The 9,522-nt window shown below is 47.4% G+C and overlaps 1 protein-coding gene across 2 annotated transcripts; it reads left to right on the top strand.

Annotated features, from left to right (window-relative positions):
* Positions 1–412: 412 nt before the first annotated feature.
* Positions 413–2,790, top strand: LOC119327363 (F-box protein At5g03100-like). Of its 2 annotated transcripts, none has more exons than XM_037600480.1 (5): positions 413–565; positions 672–832; positions 1,091–1,932; positions 2,010–2,153; positions 2,252–2,790. In XM_037600480.1, the coding sequence occupies exons 3-4, from the start codon at positions 1,099–1,101 to the stop codon at positions 2,142–2,144; spliced, it is 969 nt and encodes a 322-aa protein (XP_037456377.1). In that variant the 5' UTR covers positions 413–565; positions 672–832; positions 1,091–1,098; the 3' UTR covers positions 2,145–2,153; positions 2,252–2,790. The 2 variants fall into 2 exon arrangements, with proteins under 2 accessions (XP_037456377.1, XP_037456378.1); XM_037600481.1 differs by having other exon boundaries at positions 430–565; positions 679–832.
* The last annotated feature ends 6,732 nt before the right edge of the window (positions 2,791–9,522 follow it).

Below are 9,522 nucleotides of genomic sequence, written 5' to 3'. Positions count from 1 at the left end.
AAACATAAAATTACTAAAAAAGGCAAATATTTCTCAACACGAACATGGTTTCAAATAGGTTTCTGCGCCATTTGGCGCACCGGGTCATCTAGTAGAAAGAAAAGAGAGGTGAAGTCGCGCTCACAAAAGAGGAGCCAAAAGGCTTGGCCGAGCTTGCTCCTTCTACACCCCCAAAAAGTAAAATGCGTTCGTACGCGAACGTTGGCTCAAACTTGAAGGCCGAGGCGCGTAGGCGCACCGAATGGATGGAAAACTGCGTCGCAACGGATGAAGGATGACGGTGGATAAGGAGGCGGAGCCGTGTGGTGCATACGCGATACCCATGGCCGTCTTCTGGCCTGGAAAAACGGCGTCGCTCGCCGGCCGGGAGTGACCGTTTTCGAGTATGATATATAATAAAATAAATATATATATAAATATAACGATACGAGAAGATATTTCGTTCCCTAGTCGGAAACCTTCAATCCTCAGCCCATATATGCGGGAGCCAGCCAGTGCTCTAACTCCAGGATCTCTGCCTGCACGCAGGTGGATCTCACGACCAGCGCCCGCACCAACTCGCCAGGTAAGCGGCAGGGTCCGAATTTATCTACCTCCAACCAACTATGTGTTTCTCAAAAAAAAAACACTGAGGTTCCATATAATCGGGTCTGAACTAACTAATTTTGCAGATTTCAGATTAGGCGGCCAAGATCGTACCATTATAATGTGTAGAAGTAAGAGAGCAAAGCTTTCTCATGATAGATCAGTCTCCACGAAGAAACAGCAACAGGACAGACCAGCCTCCACCAAGAAACAACAATCCAACGATCCGTTCCAAAGCCTTCCACAGGTGTGCATTTTTATCTACCACGTAATAGTAGTATTCAGTGCGCGTGACTTGTGATTTATCGCCAGTTTACTTAGATTCTATCAAAAACAGCTGAGTAATAAACTCCAAAATAACCAGAAAAAACAATATGTCATTCTCTCTCTCAAAAGAAATCAGCAAACGAACATGAATTTGATGATATTCTGTTGTAACAAAATCTGTTTATGTGTGTGTGTTGCCAGAAATTTAATTGCTTCTCCTGACATGGTTGTGCTTCAGGATGTCCTATGCTTGATCCTATCAAAGCTGCCCCTGATGAAATTGTTCGGACGAGCACTCTTTCAACCAAGTGGAGACACACATGGACATCATGCCCTAATCTAAGTTTTGATGCTGCCACGATGTGTGCCAACAGTACTACTTCCAGCAAAGAGCAGCGCGCGCGGGTTTTCATTGCAAGTGTCAATGCTGTCTTGAAGCAGTGTGGTGCTACGGCTGTTGAAGAATTTCAGATCAAGTTCCCATTCGACAACCTGCTAGTTGATCATCTCAATAACTGGGTGAAATTTGCTGTCTTGTCACGGGCAAAGAATCTAGCAATTGAGTTGGAGCCCGAGGACTCAAGATGCTGCAAACATCCGTTCCCGTTTGAGCTTTTCGACAAGCAAAGCATGTCCCGCCTTGAGGCAATTCGTCTCAGCTTCGTATCACTTAAAGCACGACCCAACTTTAGTGGTTTTCCAAACATCAAAGCGCTTGATCTAAGAAGTGTGGATGTCTCTTCAAATGATCTTCAGCTTGTTCTGTCAAGTTGCTCCAATCTTGAGAGATTAAGCATCGCTATGTGCCATCCGCATGATGACATAAGGGTGTTACTTCCGCGTCTGCAACACTTGCACGTGGCGCACAGTTGCATAAACAAAATACACTTCATCTCCAAGAACCTCCGAACTTTTGTGTATGATGGATTTATGGTACCTCTTGATCTCAGTGAAAGTCTGCAACTAGGACATGTGGAAATGAACTTTCCTTCGTTAACGCTAGAGCATGCCATTACCGAACTTCCCCGAGCGATGCCCCATGCACAGAACCTGAATCTGAGTGCATGCATGACATTGAAGGTTTGCTGCTCGATCACTCTGATGCTATGATTACACCCCCCTCACATCTATTCACTTGGTTAAACCTGCATTTGTAGGTATTTTGCTTGCCAGAGGGTGTGACCAAGTTTTCTCATCTGAAGTATCTACAGCTGAGGTTGTATTTTTCTGGTCAGGACAATCTCCTCTCCTTGGCTTCTTTTCTCAAAGCTGCCCCTCTACTAGAAGAGTGAGATATACATGTAAGTTATCATCATCTTATCCCTCCTATATTATTCTCTGTGACTGAACAAGCCACTGTACAAGAATAAAATGCTAATGTTAATCTTGATCTATGCAGTTTCAGCGCCGCTCCTTTCCGCTGAATGACTTTGAGAAGTTACCTATCAGGAGCCTTCCTCCGTGTCGCCACGGTCATCTAAAGAGGGTGCTCATCACAGGGTTCCATGGGGCCCGGGGTGAGATTGAACTTGCAGCTCATGTTGCAGATAACTCCACCAGGCTTCAGGCCTTGGTCATAGATCCAGTCATGAGAGGTGTGGATAGCAATATGCTTACTTTAACGCCCGAGGGAAGAGCTATGTACTGGGATCTTGCCCGTAAGAATGCTAAGAAGTACCTTGCCAGGAGAGTCGCACAGGGTGCACGGTTTGATGTTCTGTGATGATGATTGAATGTTGTAGATGAGGTTGCAACGATGATGCATTACTGTGCAGGGGCTTGGTTTTAGGAATAATTCTACTCCCTCCTATCCAAATTAATTGACGCAGTTTCTGTACAATGTGTAGAGGACATTGTATTAGCTGATGCTATCAATGTGTAGAGGACTTTGCATCTTGTATAAACCATGGTTTCATTTCATGCAATCGTATTACCTTTGCCTCCCTGATCATCTATATAAGCCAACTCTGAACAGAACGTCTCTCCGCCCCGCGAGTTCTATGTGCCATAGCTTGGTCCTGTCTGCATAGACACTGTTCCGCGATTATCACCAGGGGAACCCAATTGTTGTCGAAAACTTACCGATTTCTGGTGAGCCACATAGTCCAGAAAATAGCTGTAGCCGCCAAAGTCCAAGATCTTCGCTTCATATGCTAATATTGCGTGCCACACAAATTGGAGACGTTAATCAGCTCCTCGTTGCCACTTAACTCAATGCCTACTAAATTCAGAATACCCCTCATCCTGCTGCCTTGCTTCAGCACGTATCTCACTTTGATCCTTTGCATGATAAGCAGGCAAGCAAAGAACCTGCGAACCTTTTCCGGTGTCAACTTCCTTTTGCATTTTGATATCGTACTTATCAGACGCTTCAGCTTGGTAGACGGAATTGCTGCTGCATGAGACTGGCTAACCTGAAAGTCCCAGACAGAAACAGAACTAACCAAGTCAGCAAAACAGCATCAGGATTTTCAATTACTCTCTTACCTGAACAAACTTGCCCTCTGAATAGTGGTGGAAGCTTCCAATATAGGAGGAAAATGGTCAGAATTTACTTGAGTCAAGCAATGCAAGGTTGAGTTCGGTAGAGACAAAGTCCCCAATCAGCACTAATAAAGACTCACATCAATTATGGTAAGGATCGGAGGATTGTGCATTACTATACCAGGCGTAATCTCTGCCCAACAGAGGAATATCTTGTGTTTGCATTTGTCTAATCCAGTTGTCGTTATACCGATTCATTTCAGAGAGCGAAGCCCTGCCAGTCTTCCTGTGAATTTGGCAACATACACATACACGGTTAAGGTCCCCGGCAATGAGCCAAGGGCCAGAGATCTGTGGCTTCATCTCAGCGATCTCATTGAAAAAGTTCGCCCATCTGCTGCACTTATCGGGCCATAAACAATTAGTCTCCCAAAAATTAAGTTAAGATATCACAGAAACCAACTGTAACAGTTACTGATCTTCTGTCGCTAAAGAAGTGAATTTGAAAATGAGAACTTGTTTGTCTTTCAAAAAAGAAAATGAGAACTTGTTGGAATTCCATGCAACAAAAACCCCACCAACCGGACAAACTCCAATCCTCGGATTTTCCAACAACACAAAGAAAGAGCACTTTGAAGATTCGACATTAAACAACTTTGATAAACAACACCGAAGGCAGTATAAACTGAAGGAGTCGAAACCAGATCATTGCATAATAATCCACTAAATCCAGTACAAGACAAGAGAATCATCCAATGTATTATGATTTCTTGACTAAGCTACAGTAGTTGCTATGTAACGGTCTAGCTCTAGTGTAACATAGCTGTGTCCCTCGCAATCGACAGGCTCAGATCTCTGGACTGCGTCTCCAGAACCGCGAGCGCAGACTGGTTGATCTGCAGGCGGGAGTTCACCGCGGCCTCCTCACCGATCTTGTTGCACAGGAGCAACAAGTCCGGTCCCTCGAGGACGCGCGGGTAAAACGGCAGAATCGCTTTCGCCACATCAGAGGCCTCGCCGAGTGGGAGATCCTCTGAGATGGCGATCTTCAGGTCCTGCCCTGCCTTCAACGCATCAACAGCCATGGAGGCATCAGCCTTGCTACTGACACGAAGGAAGCGAACTGGTCCTTCCAAGGACGGACGAACTAGTTTCCGCCGCTTCGATGCTGGCGGCATGGCTTCAGATGTGACGGCCGTCGCCGTCCAAGGGAGGGCGAGCCGAGGTGAAGACGCACCTTTGTCGGAGGTGTCTGTACGAGGACGGCGACCAGCTACCCGAATCTTAAGACCCGAAGCGCCGTTTCCAGAGGAGGACGCGGCGTCTTCAGCGACGCCGCTCGTCGGAGACAGCTTCTTGCCGTCCGCCTCGACCGCTGGGGTCTTTTCCTCGAACTTGGGCCCGACCAGCTCCAGGTGACGACGACGCCCCGCGGGGACGCCTGGATGTCCACCCGTGTCGCCCGTGGCAGTGGCGGTGCCGGTGCCGGTGACCGTAGCGCTGTCGTCGATGACGACGGCAAAGAAGGACGGCGGGGCGTCAACCGCCGGTACGACCAAGCTACTGGGGGACAGGCCTCCGTCGCCCGTCGTCATCTGGCCGCACGCGGGCGCGAGCACGGAGAGGCCGCCGACGGGGAGGTGGCTGCTGGAGATTTGGGCAAATTTGATAATTTTGACTAGTGCTTCTGGTTGTACGTCATTAAAATTACCCTCGAAGTTGACATAAATTACTCACCATATCACCCATAAATGAACAAAACGGTTCGGTTTTTCTCAAAATCCCGTTGGATTTGGTTCTTATACTGGTATATCCTATAACGCAACTGAAGGCGTAGCGCGGTGGCTAATGCCTTAGGGCATCTCCAGCCGTTGCCCCCCTCCCCTCAGGACGCATAAAAATCGCCCTTTGGGGGCGAGCCGGCGATACAGTCGGCGCTGGGGGCGATTTTGCGCCCAGTCGTCGCCCCCAGCTCGCCCCCAGGCGCCGAAATTGGCCCACTTTGCAGCTCAATTTCGGCGAATAAACGGCCCATATGGACGAGAATAGGCCCATATTCGGCGTGGTTTCGCCGTGCCTCAGCGTTCAATTATCAACACAATTATTTCTTATCACATATTTCATCACAGAAAAATCAAATACTTCAACAAAATACTACAACAACAAATAGTTCAATACAAATTATATAGTTCAACAAATAAAAACTCGTATTTCATCACGCGGCGTCCCCCTTGAGCCTCCATAGGTGCTCAATCAGATCTTTCTGCAGTTGATGATGCACCTGTGGGTCTCGGATCTCCTGACGCATACTGAGATAGGCGGTCCAAGTTGCCGGTAGCTGGTGATCAACTTCGGCTAGAGGACCCTGCCTGTAGTATGGTTCAGTGTCAAACACTGGGTCTTCTTGCTCGCTCTCGATGATCATGTTGTGCAAGATGACACAGCAAGTCATGATCTCCCACATTTGATCTTTCGACCAGGTCTGAGCGGGGTACCGAACAACAACGAATCGAGATTGGAGCACACCAAATGCCCGCTTGACATCCTTCCTGCAAGCCTCCTGAAGCTTCGCAAACCAGGCATTCTTGCCTCCTGCCACAGGGTTTGAGATCGTCTTCACAAATATCAACCATATCGGATAGATGCCGTCAGCTAGATAGTACCCCTTGTTGTATTGGTGCACATTGATCTCGAAGTTCACCGGAGGAGAATGGCCCTCAACGAGCTTGGCAAAAACAGGAGAGCACTGCAGCACTTGATGTCATTGTGAGTTCCTGGCATTACCAAAGAAGGAGTGCCAAATCCAGAGGTCCTGTGTGGCTACCGCCTCAAGCACCACACTGCAACCGCCTTTGGCGCCTTTGTACATTCCCTGCCAACGAAATGGGCAGTTCTTCCATTTCCAATGCATGCAGTCGATGCTTCCAAGCATCCCAGGAAATCCTCTTGCTGCATTCTGGGCTAGGATCCGAGCAGTGTCTTCCGCATTGGGTGTTCTCAAGTATTGTGGCCCAAACACTGCCACCACTGCCCGACAGAACTTGTAGAAACACTCTATGCTGGTGGACTCAGCCATGCGCCCATAGTCGTCAAGTGAATCACTGGGAGCTCCATATACAAGCATCCTCATCGCTGTCGTGCACTTCTGGATGGAGGTGAATCCAAGAGCGCCAGTGCAATCCATCTTGTACTTGAAGTAGTTGTTGAACTCCCGGATGGAATTCACAATCCCGAGGAAGAGCTTTCGGCTCATCCGATAACGGCGCCGAAATGTTCTCTCGCCATGAAGTGGAGCATCGGCGAAGTAGTCGGAGTAGAGCATGTAGTAGCCTTGGAGCCGATGCCGGTTCTTTGCTTTCACCCGCCCCGGCGCCGAGCCACCTCGCCGCGGCTTTTCATTGCTCGCCAGCAGCTGGGCGAGGGCGACGAGTACCATGAGATGCTCTTCTTCCTAGACGTCGGCCGCGGCTTCCTCCTCCAGCAGCGCAGCGAGCTCTTCCTCCTCATCCGAGGCCATCGCCGAGACAGGCAAAACGCCAAACACCTTGCGCTCGGTGGGCGTGTATCCGCCGTTAAACCGCGCCTCCGCGGCCGGAAACGGCGGCCGGAAACGCCCAACTGCTGTGGGAGGGGCTGCCGCGGCGAAGCGCTGCTATTTTCAGGCGGGGAATGGCTATCTAGCGGAGTAGGGCGGCGGCCGTCACCGGGATATAGCTAGTGGTGGCCGAGGGCGCGGGGGGTGCGAGGCGAGTCAGGGGAAGAAAACCTTGACTTTTCCCCTGTTGGTGTGGGTCAGGCGTGCTTTTCCCTAGCGCCGGCGCCCCTAACGGCTCCCCAGCGCGCCGGGTTCGGCCTGTGACCGCCAGGCGAAAAAAAAAGTCCGAACCGGCGATTTTCGGCGTCCTGAGGGCGCGACTAAGCCGTTTTTTCGGCGCCGGCGCCGAAAAAGTGGCCTGGGGGGCCTGTTGGGGGCGCGGCTGGAGATGCCCTTAGCACTCCACCAAGGAGACTTGTGTTCGATCCCAGGTTCGACCGCATTTTCTCTCTTTTTTGCTAACCCTCCCTGCATTAATGGGCCGGCCCATGCGTCTGTTTTTTTTTCAGTTTGCATTTTGCTTGTTCGTTTCTCATTTCTGTTTTTGAGTTTTTCCTTCTATAAATTAATTATTAGGGATTTTCAAAAATTCAAAAGGTTGCGAATTTTTTAAAGAAATATAAAACGTTTGTAAATTCAAAAAATGTTCTGGAAAGCATAAACTCTTCGTGATTTTAAAATAACTCTTTCTTCATTTCATTTTTTGCCTTTTTTTCTCATTTTTGTTTTTGTTTTCTCATATTTAAATTAATTCGGGATTCCAAAATTTTAAAATGTTGTGAGTTTTGATTTTTTTGAGAAATCATAAAATTTCCATGAATTCAGAAAATGGTCGGGAAATCAAAATGTTCACAATTTTTAAAAAAAATGTTTGCCTGTCATAGAAAAATTCTCGATTTCAAAAAATACGTTCACCAAATAAAATAATGTTCCTGATTCTTAGAAAATGATTGTGTATTCAACACGCTTTCGGGAATTGGAAAAAATGACCATGAAATTTTCGAAAAGGATCACAAAAATTCAATCAGATATATTGAAACAAATACGTAAATAACAAACAAAACAAACCATGGCTTGCATAAACTTTTTGAGGGGATCTGGAGAGGTTGTTTTATTATTTTATTTAGTCCATTGCACATCGGGTAAAAAAAGGTTTCTGTGTTCTTTACAACGTTGAGCCCAAAAAAATTGACACATTTTCCAATGGTTTTGTTTTTGTAAGCTATATGAAATGACTAAATGTCTAATTTGCTTTCATACATATCTATATTTATTGTGGTACTATAGTTTCATTGGTCATGAAAAACACCATGATGCTAGATCAAGGCGAGACACATCATTCATCAGTCTACCTTAGGCAGGGTCTATCAATACAGTTTCCTCAACCAAAAAACATTTCGTTGTGACGCCTTAGGAAATAAAGTCGTCATGAGACCATCACATTTTTTGTTTTTGAAATGACTTTTAAAAAGTCTCTTATCTCACCATGACATGATTTTAACGTACTTTATGAAGTGGCATTTTAAAAGCCCGTATCTCATTGTGACGCCCCCGATTTGACCGTACACTAATCATATACGCAAATGTGTACGATCAAGATTAAGGACTCACTCAAAGATATCACAACACAACTCTAGACACAAATTAAAATAATACAAGCTTTATATTACAAGCCAGGGGCCTCGAAGGCTCGAATACAAGAACTCGATCAAAGATGAGTCAGCGGAAGCAACAATATCTGAGTACAGACATAAGTTAAACAAGTTTGCCTTAAGAAGGCTAACACAAACTGGGATACAGATCGAAAGAGGCGCAGGCCTCCTGCCTGGGATCCTCCTAAACTATTCCTGGTCGTCGACAGCGGGCAGCACGTAGTAGTAGGCACCTCCGGTGTAGTAGGAGTCGTTGTCGAAGGTGGCGTCTGGCTCCTGGGCTCCAACATCTGGTTGCGACAACCAGGTAGAAGGGATAGGGGGAAAAGAGGGAGAAAGCAACCATGAGTACTCATCCAAAGTACTCGCAAGCAAGGAGCTACACTACATATGTATGCATTGGTATCAACTGGAATAAGGCTATCATATGTGGACTGAACTGCAGAATGCCGGAATAAGAGGGGGATAGCTAGTCCTTTCGAAGACTACACTTCTGGCAGCCTCCGTCTTGTAGCATGTAGAAGAGAGTAGCCTGAAGTCCTCCAAGTATCATCACGTAGCATAATCCTAACCGATGATCCTCCCCTCGTCGCCCTGTGAGAGAGCGATCACCGGTTGTATCTGGCACTTGGAAGGGTGTGTTTTATTAAGTATCCGGTTCTAGTTGTCATAAGGTCAAGGTACAACTCCAAGTCGTCCTGTTACCGAAGATCACGGCTATTCGAATAGATTAACTTCCCTGCAGGGGTGCACCACATAACCCAACACGCTCGATCCCATTTGGCCGGACACACTTTCCTGGGTCATGCCCGGCCTCGGAAGATCAACACGTCGCAGCCCTACCTAGGCACAACAGAGAGGTCAGCACGCCGGTCTAAATCCTATGGCGCAGGGGTCTGGGCCCATCGCCCTTTGCACACCTGCACGTTGCGAACGCGG

The sequence above is a fragment of the Triticum dicoccoides genome, chromosome 7A, assembly GCF_002162155.2.
Source record: "Triticum dicoccoides isolate Atlit2015 ecotype Zavitan chromosome 7A, WEW_v2.0, whole genome shotgun sequence".
NCBI classification, from domain to species: domain Eukaryota; kingdom Viridiplantae; phylum Streptophyta; class Magnoliopsida; order Poales; family Poaceae; genus Triticum; species Triticum dicoccoides.
This window is presented reverse-complemented; position numbering and strand designations above follow the sequence as displayed.

Coding starts and splice junctions, on each gene's coding strand:
- LOC119327363 (XM_037600480.1), top strand. CDS start 1,099: ATGCTTGATCCTATCAAAGCTGCCCCTGATGAAATTGTTCGGACGAGC. Junction 1,933..2,009: donor GTGCATGCATGACATTGAAG/GTTTGCTGCTCG, acceptor CTGCATTTGTAG/GTATTTTGCTTGCCAGAGGG.